General features: G+C 41.6%; 1 protein-coding gene across 1 annotated transcript in view; it reads left to right on the forward strand.

The window, feature by feature from the left end:
* The first annotated feature begins 750 nt into the window (after positions 1-750).
* The window catches only part of ankrd13b (ankyrin repeat domain 13B), a 36298-nt gene continuing 23024 nt past the window's right edge, over positions 751-14024 (forward strand). Inside the window, exons 1-2 of the mRNA XM_076142033.1 lie at positions 751-1191; positions 13646-13781. Coding sequence (XP_075998148.1) covers positions 1084-1191; positions 13646-13781 — 244 coding nt within the window. The 5' untranslated portion in view covers positions 751-1083. The remainder of the gene's footprint in view (positions 1192-13645; positions 13782-14024) is intronic.

Consider the following 14024-nt stretch of genomic DNA (forward strand, 5'->3'; position numbering starts at 1 on the left):
TTCATTTCACCCATTTGTTTGTGAATTCCTCTCTCACTTTATGAGATCATAGCCAAAGGAACACGGTTTATAAAAATAAATAAATAGTAATAATAGGCGCATGACACGTACAGTAAAAGTAGATTAAAATAGTGTCCACTCATAAAAGTATTCCTCAATTTTGTCATTGTTTAAATTAGATCATAGCTTTTAAAAAAAGATAACTTCGTTTCTAAGAGTATCTTATATAATGAAATTACTAATGTTGCTTCGTTGATAAATGATGATTTTTTTATGGTGTATCTCTTTTTGTTTTGCGACATTTTTTAGAAAAGTTATTGTTGAAAATGTGGTAGTTGATGAGTGGGGATATCGCATTTCGATTTTAGTTTACATTTTGTTTAACGTTGTACATTTACTTGTACATGTACAGTTTCGGTCAATGGGACTGGGTTTATTTGTTTATCTTTAGATATGATTATGATTATGATTATTATTCTTTTCACTATGATTGTTATTACTACTAGGCTATATACATTATCACATACATTATCACCATAAATTATCACGGTAGTTGCTTGGAGCCTCTTTTATTCTAGTTTCCCTCGACACATCAGATATCAGATTCCTTGCTGTTGCTTTTCGTGAGGTGTAGCTCATGTTTAATCACAACATCCCCGACAGCGGATTGGCTGAGTGTGCGCACATTTTTAGTGCGGCTTGTCAACGCATCTTTCTCAGTCAGAGGGGTGGAGAGGAGAGGAGGTATAGATGTGTTAGAGTAGGAAAGGGAGGTAGAGAGATGGAGGCAAGCGGTTGAAGAAAAGGGTGGTTAAGACATAGCGGGGTAGCCTAAATCTCCTGAGACAATCAAAGGTGGGGTTTGTTTCTGCAAATGATTTCCATGGGGTCGTGCCGTTTATTCTAAGCGTAGCGAGGAGAGGAACCATTCACTGTTTCAGACGCGCAAGGCTACCCCACACGCCTGTGGGCATCACCGGCGATAAATGATGATAGGCTCGATTGTATAGCGAAAATCAATAACAAAAGTACCTTCATAAGAAACCGCGGGGAAACAGGGAGGAGGCAAACTATGGTCCGAGGATGATTTCTGCTAAGAGAACTCCGGAGAAGAGTCGCTATCCTATCCACTATTTGGTGTGGCACAACAAGCACCGACAGCTGGAGAAAGAGCTGGCAACGAATGAGCAGGTGAGGGGGGGCACAGATGCCTCTCTCTTTATTAAAGGGATTTAATTGTATTTGGTGTGTGGGTCCATGCACCGGCCCTCATATTCACTGAGGTGGTATAGGGTTCTATCATAGAGGACCTTATTCAGAACCTGGTCGATGATTGAAGAGTAGCTGAATTAACGGTTGTCTGTTGTGTGGTAGGAGACACGTGTGGACCTTATCTAAGACTTAAATATGCACTTCTCATATATACTTTCTTTTTACATTAAATTACATGACTTATGTCCTTTATGTCGTGAGTGTCTTATGGTCATATCAAGTGTGTGCTGCATGCTGCAATGAGGAAAAACCTTCATCTACCTAGGAATTTTAACAAGTTATAACTGGAGTTTATTTGAGGGACATGCATGCAAAAGCATCGCATGTGCACTGTTATTTTTGTGAACCTTACTGTGTTGCAGAGTGTGGTGTTCTGTGCATGTGTGTAAGCTGCATCTTTGCATGACCTATTGAAAACTACAGTATAGGTTTTCCACCTTGCTGCCACAACCATTTGTGAGTGGGTGACAATGCAGATGCTGTGTAGCATGTGGGTGAACCACCACAGTAACTACTGTAATGGTATATTTACAGTATTTTATTATCATTATCGAAAAGCATGAAAATTAGAGGCGATTAAGTTTTTGAGGGCATTCACTGGTCTCCAGAAATGCACACGTCCACTCACTTGTCTACAACCTGCTTGTGAGTATGACAGCCTGTCCCAGAATGCTGAGATTTATAATTTATTGAGGGGATATAGTCCTAATGAAGGGCTTATTTCTGGTATTCAGATTAGTATGAGCTGATATTATATGTATGACAGAAAGGGGATAAGGAAATGAAACATATGCTCGAGTCAGAGTACACAGCACACCAATTTCAAACTTATGTAGCAGTGATTGAATGTATGGCCATTCTGCATACTGTACTGTCTACCACCCTATAAAAATGGGTAAGAGAATCCCTCATCAAGATCTAAAACACAACATAACAGATTGTGGCTATAGCTTATCTTACAATAATTAATGACAGACTTATACGTGGCCACAGCACAGGCCCTTTTAATGTGCCAACTACATGATTGCAGTGTAAATTAAATGTCTCAACAACAGATTCAAAGTAAAGTTCAATCTCACAAGTCAGTATATACCAGGCAACAGCAAATCAATCTTTATTTAGAAACAATGAGATGCATGAAGTTAAGATCAAGTATCAAGATCAAGTACTGAAATACCAATTGAAGTGCCAGTTGAGTCCAGGCTATTTTGTGGTGTGCATGATTTTAATAGATAAAGCCTCATACATTTTGCAGACCCTTGTATGTGTTAATAATTGATGATGCATATGACTCTTGTGTTTTGTGTCAGATCCCAGGACCTTTTGATCATACCAGCGATTTTTAATCAGCAAAGCAAATCTAATTTTATAAAAAAATTCAAAATAATTGTATAAAAACTGTGCCACAATCCTTTGATAATGAACCTGTTGATCCGAATGATCACACACATACCTCTTTCACTGGTGCTGCACACTGATTCAATGTACAATTCCCAACAATGTGGATGGCAAACAAAATTTCCATTCTGTTATTCTGTTATTGTTATTGTTAATGTGGCCACTAGTACTGCCAGTACCACAAAGAAGCAACGCCCCCATTTTGCAGCTCGGAGCGGTTTCCAGCATTTGTTCTGCTCTTTGCCTTGCTTAACCTGACCAATGTCAGTTGAAATAAAACAGCACCAGAGCCAACATTAGATAATTTTGTGCCACCTGGCCACAATAAATATCAGGGAGACAAACTGACAGGTGAACTAAATCAAACTTTTGCTGGAAATCCAACTAGAGATATTATTTTTTTTGAAAGACAAAATACTAAATCAGGGCTAAAACATTGCAAATTGTAGTCTCATCTACTAGTGTTCAACTAACATGTCTTCAAATTGTGGAGGAAGTAGTGTCGATACAATTTATATGGAATTACAAGTATGTAATACATTGAATGGTGTCACACTCAGGAATGACAGAGAGAAAGGCAAAGGATAAAACTAATTTCTCACACGGGTCATTTTTCCGCTGTCCTAAACCTCCAGTCCCTGTTATCAGCCAGCTCCGTTTCTTGATGGAGCAGAGCTCGTTATGAGGAGACAGGTAGTAAATTACAGCAGAAGGATTACAGCTTCACTTCTCCCATGTTTTGTTCCTCTGTCATTGTTTATGTACTTCTGCTGCATCTCATCTCCAACAATGCTTTTCAAACTACCTCTGTATCTCACGCTCTCTGGCATGCGGTGTGGGGGTGTGTGTTTGTGTGTGGGCACACGTATCATGTTTTTGCATGTGCTGTGTGCTCCGGTTTATTTTTGCACCGTTGAACCTTCATTGAATTCTTCATTCTATCAGTCTATCACCCAATCAAACATCAGCATCCGATCTCAAAACATACATGTACAGTGTTTAACACATGATTAACTCATCTTCAACTCGTCTTCCTCAGTCACACACACATGCCTGGTACAAAGCGTTATGCGGGGTGGTGATGGGTACCTGCACCACTGTGATATTCCCAGGGGTATTTGCCAGATTCTGACAGCACAGGGATTTTGGAAATAGCTTTAGGGAAGTGCTGGAAGTCATATTCAAAAGCGACATCTAATTTGTAATTTGTATTCTACCAACATATGTAGCTTCTAAAGATACACATGTAAATGGACTTCTTGCCATTCCAGCAAATCAGGGCACCGATCTTACCCTGCCTGTCCAATACACCCTGGCCTGTCTTCAGTGCAGAACTCAGTATCATCATTGACCTAGAGACTAGACTAGATTTGCATGGTTAAAATTGGAATATTGCTAACTCGAAAATCAAAGCCCCTAAGCTACATACCTCACTGACCTACCCAGCCAATTTAGAGAAACATGGAGTAGCAGCTGGAAGGTGGTGACGGTGATTATGCTAATATGAAAGCTCCTGAAAGTAGACTTGTGAGTTAAACCATGTAGTCTCTTTGACCGTATTATTTTTGCTTCTTATGCTCATTATACTGCTGATTTGGCAAATCCCATATGCATTTTCTTGTCTGTAAAAAAAAGCGTGTAATGAATGTTCAAACATTGCTTATCATTTAGTCATGATCCCGTTATAGCACAGACTCTTACTGTCTGTTCACACTATCTGTGAGATATTCTACACTCGTTTGACACACACGTCGAAGTGAAGTCATGTCTTCACCTTTAGAAACGCGAGGACAGAAAGAGATTCCAGAAAAGATGAGGAGTACAGGAGAGAAGCTTATGAAAAAAAAGCCAAGATAGGAAGAATTTACTACAGAGAAACAATGTTGCACTAAAGTATTATTACAATACATTGTGATAGTTCCGATGATAAGACATCACAGTCATTAGGAAATGAAATTATGACTCTGACTCTGTTCCAGCCCAAACAACAAAGGTAGTACTGTGCCGATATTGCATGCCAATGTTTTGTCTCAGTTGAATTTAGCCTCCACTCATCTGTGGACAAACTGTATAATATCACTGACCTCTGTGTTATGCAACAGTAAAATAAAGTTAATATACAACTGTCTCCATATCAGACTTCTTTACAGCTTGCCCAGCTTTTGGCAACACGATGAGACTCCATTTCATTTCTCCATGTGTATGTATCAAATATCCGGCTGGCACTTGTTTATTATCACACTCTTATTGTTTTCTAAAACAACGATGCAATGAATAGCTTTGCATGATTCCCTGGTAGGTTTCTATCCCTTGTGCCTTTGGTGTGATATGGTAGGATAACATGCAGTGTCTTACATGTACTTAATCCACCATAGATCAGAGTGCAGAGGTGATTGATAGGTCTGTTATTTTTATGAGTGAGGGGAGCAGAAATACTGCCACTGCAGGCTACCGTGTAAAAATCGGTACACTGGCTATCATTGCTACAATCTTGAGCAAAAGAGAGGAGAGTGGGCATACAGTAAGGACAGGATGAGAGGAGGAATACATACAGACAGAGACACATACCTGACTGAGGGGACGACTAATGGAACAAAAGGGAGTACAGTGGGAGTGAAATAAGATGGATACAAAGAATGGCTGATTAAAGGAGAGATGTGAGATCGATTTTTAACTCTGTGTAAAACAACAGTGGACGCTTAGCAGGAGGCTTGACAGGAAGGCGCAATGGGATGAAAAGCAGGCAGAGCTGGTGAAACAGTTGAAGAGACGAGGCATAGGCGGTGCGCAGAGCGACTGAATCAGAGAGCGGAGACACAAAGAAGGTGATGAAGGATTGATGTCAGAGAGGTGAGGAGGGAAGGGAGGAAATAATGAAGGGACTTTGACCGTGAACAGCGTCTTTTCTTGAGTTGTGGGCTGCTGTAAACGCACAGTGTGATTGAAAAAGAACAGGGCCGCGTAAAGAGCAGTGTGTCTCAGAACAAAGACAGGATATGAAACAAAGATCTCCTCTCTCATTGGCTCTGTTTCTTGTCCTCTTTTGTGTCTTGCTGACTCCAATCTCCGTCTGTCCATTCATCCTTTATCTCTCTCAGTGCACGTAATGGTTATGATGCCCTCTGCAAGGTTCCAATGTTAACCCAGCTTTAAAAGAGTCTCCGCATCAATTCTGACCCGAGAGAGCAGAGCCATAAATTAAGGCTCAAGGGTTCATTGCCTTCTCTCTGGTTCTGCTGCTTCACCAGCCATCTGCTGTCTGCTACTTACGTCTTCTCTTCTCACCTCTAACCATCCATACCATCCAGCCATCCATCCATCATCCCCACCCCTCTGCCTTTTCTCACTATAATGAAACCTTAGTCCTAATTGCAGTGCAGCAAAGCCACAAAGTGATGCCACGAGGACTGGGTTGGGGTCAGATTTAGTTAAGTTGCTGAAAGCTTTAAACAGGAGTGAGAATGATGGCAATAGGTAAAGACCTGTGAACGGATCCATGCAGCAGACAGAATTCAGTTACCAATTTAATATTGATTAAAGTGATACTCCATCTTAAATCTGTCTTTGGAGTATTACACCCCCCCCCCCCCCCCCCCCCCCCCCCCCCTCCCCCTGCAGCCACATGAGAGGAAAGCAGGCTGTGTTGACCTCAAACACAGATGTCCTGATCTCACCTTGGAACCACCTATAAAGCTGTAAGAAATGAAGTTAACTGTGTAAATTAAGTACTCAGAGATTCCAAAAAACAAACAGTTCTTGGTGGTAGACGACCTTTGGATGTCACTGTGTACACACTGTGTAAGCCAGTCTCAAAGGAAGTTTGACCCTCTGATTAAAAAGAAGAAAAAGACCATAAATCACTAAATTAACATTAAATTAACATTAAATGAAAGGATGTGTCCTCGGCTTGAATTTAATTGTAAGGCAAGTGTGCTATTGCTACACTTTTGAAGAAAACTGGGACAAAACATTATGTTCCTTCAGCATCACCAGAGCATTGTGTGTGTCAGTGAAATGCTGCACGTTGCAGAGAAAATGAGACTGATTTCATTATCAGCCATGGCTGGGCACAACCATGTCCTGGCTCAGGCCATTGGGTTTACCTGAAATTGCACAATGATTCACATACACACAGATGCACGTACACACACACACAGGCACACATAAATAAGTAGCAACTGGGATGTTTCACTCCAATAGGCCTCATTATGTGATTAGCTGCACCGTCTGTCTCTGAGGGTGTGTGTCTTTGTGCGCCAAGCCTCTCTGTCCCTGAGTTTGAGTGTGGGTTGTCAGTTCACTGCACCAAACAGGTGGCATCGTCTTCATATGGACGTTTGAGAATCTCCCCCTGCTCTTTTTGTTTTGATTATCTTCTCTGACAGGTTCATCAATTTCATCAATCTCCCACCTTTTTCCCTCTGCCTCAGTGTCTCCCTGTAGCCGTCTCCCTGTAGCCGTCTCTTCATCTCTGTCTGTTTATCTATGTGGACAGATGAAGATGACAGTGAACAGGCACAGAGTAGTGCGACAAAGAAACATTAAATCTTTTGGATGGGAGGCCAGCTTGTTTGACAAATGTGAGAGGTCGTTTCTTAAAATCATATTTAGGTTTGCAAATTTTCTATCTTTCTATTTGATATCTTTTTTTCCCTCAAATTGTGCCACATTGAAAACCAACCGGGGTGTCATGGCAGTCTAGTGTTTGTCGAAGTCTCCACTGGATCCAGACTGAAGGGGTGTGTGTGTGTGTGTGTGTGTGTGTGTGTGTGTGTGTGTGTGTGTGTGTGTGTGTGTGCCTGCGTGCGTGTGTGCGTGCGTGGAAGTGTGTGTGTACTCCTTCCTCCCTTCCTCCCATCATCAACCTCTGCTCCTGTGTGCTCCATGCACAAACATTTTTGGAAAGCTTCAGTATGTGTATATGCACAGTTGTGTGACTCTGTGTGTGTGTGTGTGTGTGTGTGTGTGTGTGTGTGTGTGTGTGTGTGTGTATGAAAGATTGATGTTGGCCTAAGTACCTGCCAAGCTGCATCAGGCTAGGCACACACTGCGAGAGAGAGGGGGAGAGAGAGGGAGAGAGAGGGGGAGAGAGCAGATGCCACTGAGAGAGATGCCTATCAATAATGCAACCTCCACTGAGTCCACTATTCAGAGAGGGCATGATGGGAAGGAATGAATGAGGTGGACGGTGGGAGCCATTGTGAGTGAAAGACAGAATAACTACGAAAGGGAAAGCATTTGATTATAGTGCGTAGATGTGGCGGAGGGAGGGAGAGAAAAGAGAAGAGGAGGAGGAGAACGTGGTTAATAAAATCGAGAGGATAAAAGAGAGGAGGACATATGAGGCTGGGTAAAGGAAAGATGGTGTTAAGAAAAACATTATCGAGCCATTCGTTGCAACACACAGCTGTGGTGGATATTAAAATCACACACACTGTATATTATTGCGTGCTGCTATATGGAGTTAAACGCTGAATATATGGAATTAAATGCTGACATACTATTTATTGGAAACGCTGATAAATATGGGAAGAAACTCAGAATGCATGGTATTAAACGCTGATATATTTTAGATAAAAGCCCCCCCGGCACAATCTGATCCGTGTGTCTGACTACTGTTTAGTTTACAAATGTTTAGACTGTGTTTAGATCATAATTGTAAAATGTTCTTCCTCTTCTAATATGTTATCACAATGAGAGTGTTGTAATTCTTATAATAGTCTCCAGAGGAATTTCCAAAAAAAGAGAAGAAGCAAAAAATTGTAGTAATGAAGCTAAACGTGTGATAGTTTACAGTTGTCAGTATATTTGTGCCACCAGCTCACTGCGAGATGCTCCCTCGTGTGTGTGTGTGTGTGTTCAGAGAGGCAGCAGAGATGCATAGGGACATAGGGATGACATCATTTTCCTACTGTAAATACCATACACACGCATACACACGAGTCAAACAAGGCCAATGAGACTTCCCTGTTTGTGTGTGTGTGTGTGTGTGTGCACACCCGCAAGTGTGTGTGAGAGAGAGAGTACACTGCCCATTAGTTGTAAACAAGTATATTCTCCAGAGAGTTCCTCCTTTGTTAATGAGGGAGGGCAAGTCTTCTAAGCGTTTTTAACATGATCATCAGGGTTTTGTGTGTGCGTGTGTGTGTGCGTGTGTGTGTGTGTGTGTGTGTGTGTGTGTGTGTGTGTGTGTGTGTGTGTGTGCATGTTTGTATTATTCAGTAACATGTTGCTTACAGTGAATGATTATGGAAGTAAGTCAGTCTGTCTGCAAGTCAGTATGTAGTGGTGGGATGACGTTAGCCTTAAGTGGTGCTTCTTTGTGTGTGTATGTGTGTGTGTCTGTGTGTGAGTGTTAGAGAGAGCAATGGCTGATGTGCTCTGCAGCTCTGGCCGCTCTGTCCGTCACCATATTCAATTTTGAATGGTCCAGGCTACTTTTTACGCAAATTGGATCAAATGAAACAGTAGCTGGAGTCTGTGGTTTCTAACAGAAGCCGTCTCCGCTTTCTGATGGCCTCAGGAGGACAGTTTCATACACACACACCATACCAGCATGTGTTGATTTGAATGTTCGGTAAAGGTTACATGTATCAATGGAGCTTGTGCTGGAAAGAGCTTGATCACAATAGAGGAAGTTTCACACGCTTAGATAAAAAATAACAATGGATGCAGTAGATACCCAGGTGTGCTAAGAATGTGATTCAACTCTCGAGAAGTGCTAAGCAATGAGGAAATAAATGGTGGACTTCTCCTATTTTATTTAAATATGTATGTGCTAATATTTCCTTTGAAATGATATCGATTTTTTTTAAAGAAATATTATTCTGATGCCTCTTTGTCTATATATTGTACCTGGTGTGATGAGAAACACTATGATCTTCAAAGCTCCAGTAAACACCACAGCAAAACTGAAACAAAGCTAAGCAGACCTGTGAGTTTGATCTTCTTTCTTTCTTTTTAGTCATTCTAATAAGAAATGATGAGCAGGTTTAGGTACAGAAGGAGGAGGTAGAAGAACATGTCACACATGATTACGTATCCATCAGAGTTTGTGTCTCACTGTTAAAGAAATAAGGAGGAGAGTTCCTAATCTCAACTAATAATACTTCAATAATTCATAATTTGCCCAATCAATTATACTTAATACTCGTCAATTATTTCCTTGCATAAACTGTTCTGCCATTAAATCTGACCTGTCTTTTCCACATCTCCCCTATCCTCCCCACTTGCGCCTCTTGTGTTGACTTGCTCTCTTTCCGTTTCTCTCACTCCTTGTTTCACCCCTGTCTCTGTCCACCCTGACCCTCATTTACATCGCTCTTTTGTTCCACTCGTCCTCCTCTCTATCTCCAACTCCTCTCGTTCCTCAATGCTGCATTTCAGTCTTTCAGCCAACTCCGCTATCGAGAGTCATTTAAATCGGGTGCGGCTATAAAATGAGCTTAAATTGATAATTACTATCATTAGACGCAAGCAGTTACGCGGAGGGGAGGGGAGTGGATGAAAGGACAGATGAGAGACAGTAGGATTAGTACAGGACATTTCGGTTTCACTGGAATATTTGAATTTGCTGCTTAAGTGCACCGTATGAAATCTGTAGGCTACAAAGAGAGATACTGCTTGCGAGAATCTATCCGTAAAAAGGTACGATGCTATAAACTAGGACTATAAAAACACGGGAGCAACACATTAACACTAGGGAACTCTGTAATAGTAATAGGAATGTGAAACATGGAGAAACATTACAACTGCCGAAATGTTGTCTGTTGCAGCAAGGCATGCTGGGATATTTCTCTCACTAGCTAACATTTTATTTTTAACATTACTGTTTTACACTTTATTTTTTCACATAATTTAACCATTCACTTCACTTTTTTCACAGTGTGAGAGATGAACGCATGGCCCTGAGTATTTGCATGTTAAACTCAGCCTTTTTTCATTATTCATTGCACACAAACAGAGCTGACTTGCTATCCTCCTTCACCTGTGTTGCTATGACGCTCTCTATCTTTACACATACACTCTCTCTCGCTCTCTCTCTCTTTTCCCCTGTCTCTACTGCTCCAGAGGGACGTCCCCCTGTTGTTGTCTCGTTCAGCTCCCTTACTCCCTCCTTCCCAAAAGCTTTCCCTCTTTCTGTTTTTGCCTTTTCTATTTCCTTCTATATTCCCCTCCCTGTCTGTCATAGCCATTGCTTGCAAATAGCAGTTTGTCACTCCTCCTGCCAGCCCCCCCCCCCCCCCCCCCCCCCCGCCCCCCTCTCTCTCTGCATCTCATCTCTTTTGCTGTTGCTGAGATGCAGTTTTTTTTTTAGTTTCTTACAAAATACTGTCAAGTTGTACGTTCGTGTCTCTTTCTCTCTCACTCAATCTCTTGATTGACTCAGTTCTTTCTGCAGATGTTAATTGCTGCCAGATTAAAGCTGAACCACTTACTATGCAGATAACTGTGAAGCAAAGTGGTGAGGCTGCAGCATTCCAGAAAATTGTTCAATTGAGCACAGTTTACATTCAAATTTGGGGTGTGTTTACAGAATTCTATGCTAGCTGCAGCCCATTAGCTGTATGTAGTGCTTAAATTGAATTAGTGACTTTCATTTTTATTAACACTGCATTGCACCACTGAGTTTCAGAGGTGGTTTTGTTGCTGTTGTTGTTGTTGTTGTTGTTGTTGTTGTTATCTTTCAATACAGTCAATCAGTATTTGTAGTGTTAATTCAATTTAGAGAGTTTTATGTCCTTCCAAGTTTCAAAAGTTCTTCAACTCCTAGTCTCATAATTTGAACTATGCAGAAAATATACTTTATATAATCGTGCTTTTACTTCAGGAACCCTGGATGCCCAAAATAACACATCCTGCAGAACAGTGGTGATAGTAAACAGCTTCCTGCATAACCGTTTCTGTATTTGCATTCATACACCAGTTTGTAAGTATCCCATGTGGCTTTGCTCATTTGCCTTGCAAAAACCACACACAGGCGCTATCCATCACTCCAGTGAGTGATGGATAGCGTAGGCACTGAGTCAGGCTAAGCTTATGACGAGTGTTTCTTAATCCACAACAGTTGTACACTAGCTCTTTCTTACATTAATGAGTGATGCAAACATTGGGGGGGGACCTCTAATTTTTATTGAACTTTGTTGTGCAGTCTATTCTTAGTTTTATCAATTAAAATGTCATCTTTTGCACATCTCCTCCCCTACAACTGAATTGATTGAAGGTTTAATGTGGATCGATAAGGGCTTATAGCATCCACCTGCATTAAATGTGCAGCACTTTTTCTGAAATTCCTAAGATTGTGTATGTATAATATTATAAACCTACTACCAATATTTCTCCAAAGTGTTCACAGCATCTTCACAGGATTTAACAACATGCTGATTCTAAGTCGTGCTACACTTATCTGAATGCAATCCTTAATTAGGATTCAAGTCCACAAAGGATTGACAGCACTGACCTTCGACCAGCCTGGGTGCCGGATAAGGACAGCCATCAGCATTAAGGTTACATTGAATGACAGTTGCTGATTTTGAGGGAGTACGCAGAGAGAGCTGAGCTGAGGCGTCACATTTCTGTCCCCGCTTGGATGGACGGCCAAAGTGTGCTTGTACCTGCCCCCCTCAGCTGCTCTGTGCTGAGGTACTTGTGCTTTGGCTCGAGCACGAGTCATGTTTCGGTTGTTTTGTATGCTGGGATCGCTCTTGTTTCTCATTGACGTTGTTGCCCCTATATCCTCCAGCTTCTCCTCTGGTAAATGTACCGTGCAAAAATAATTTTTAAAATCTAAAAAAAGACCTCTGCTGGCCTGCATTGCCTTTATGCATCACTTGCTCACGGTCATTTCCCAGGTGGTTCCTTTTCAGTGGAAATAAAACCAGAGCCAAGCAAAGAGCATGGTGTGGTCAGGTTAACGGTACCATACACTGAGTGGCAAAACATGATTCGAGAGAGGGTGAAAGACCAGAGAGAGATTTCTAATTTCTTTTGTAGTGACTCATCAGGGGTACTTTCAAGCCCCACAGCTCATTTACCTTATAACAAGGAGTGAGCATTGTTGTGTTTGTGTGTCTGTGTGTGTGCTGTTTTAAAGGGACACCTCCTGATTTCCATGTTCAGATTTTGATTTAGGGGTTCATTTTTAAAATCGCGTTACATAGCTCAAATAGTTTTCTTGCTTATTGCAGCATCCCTTTGCACACTGAGTGAAAACTGATTGTTTTATATACTTGTCTTTTTCGTCAAAAGCCTTTCTGTTCTGATTGGCTAAGCAGGATATGCTCAATACTGGCAGAATACTAGCTTGCAAATCTAATTCAAGGGCGTGTTAAACCTCGTGTCACATCAGTCAAAGAAGAAGAACTCTCCAGGGCAGTACAGGATGCATTTCTAACTGGATGCATTTTTGTTGTATACTCTTTACTACATAACTCATCAATCAAACTGAGAGAAAATAACAAGCAGCATACCATGTTCCCTGTAAACATTTTGCGTATGGAATGTCTGTTTAAAAGCGACAGTGTTGCCAATTCATAAAGCCCAGAAAATATACGTGGGATGCAGCAGAGTAGCACCCAGCCATGTTGGAGTGGTGACAGATCAATTAGCACCTGTCACTGTGTCTCTTCCTATCTCTCCATCATATTCACATTTCTGGCTCCATTCAATTTCTCTGCACCTCACATCTGACTTAGAGGAGCACTACAATGATACGCAATTAACCCCAATTTGCTCTCCTCTCCTTCTCTCCTTGCACTTTCCTCCTCTTTCTGATTGTTTGAAATTCTTTCAACATCTTTTTTTCTAAATGGTGTTTTCTCTCTCTCCCTGTCCTTCATCCTCTTTTCCTGTCTTTCCTTCACACTTTCCTTTTGCCCTCCTTTTGCCCACACATTCTTCCCTTCATTTAATCTCTGCTGTGACTCCTCTGTCTGCATTTCTTCGCCTCATCCTCCCCCTCCTCTCTCCCATACAGACCGATTTAGAGTCTCCGGACCCCCGTGGTCGGACTCCTCTCCACCTGGCGGTCACACTGGGCTACCTGGACTGTGCCAAGGTCCTGCTGCAGCAGGGAGCTGACGTCAGCAAGGAGAACCGAAATGGATGGACTGGTGAGTGTGTGTGTGTTTGTGTGTGTGTGTGTATGGAAAGAACCCAGCAATCTGTGCGTTACTTTGAGGGAGCATGATGCATTGTTTTGTGGTATGGATGGGTGGGTGGGGTGGTTTTGTGTTACAAAATGAAGCTGCAGCCCACGGCATATTTCTGTAACACTACATCATTGTCAAATCAATTGTGATTTTCATAAAGTTATAGTTATTGTCTCAAACCAATGGTTACTGTTTATCTTTTTC

Source organism: Genypterus blacodes, unplaced genomic scaffold (genome assembly GCF_046128005.1).
Source record: "Genypterus blacodes isolate CSIRO-AG114 ecotype Tasmania unplaced genomic scaffold, CSIRO-AGI_Gbla_v1 ptg000003l_1, whole genome shotgun sequence".
Taxonomy (NCBI): Eukaryota; Metazoa; Chordata; class Actinopteri; order Ophidiiformes; family Ophidiidae; genus Genypterus; species Genypterus blacodes.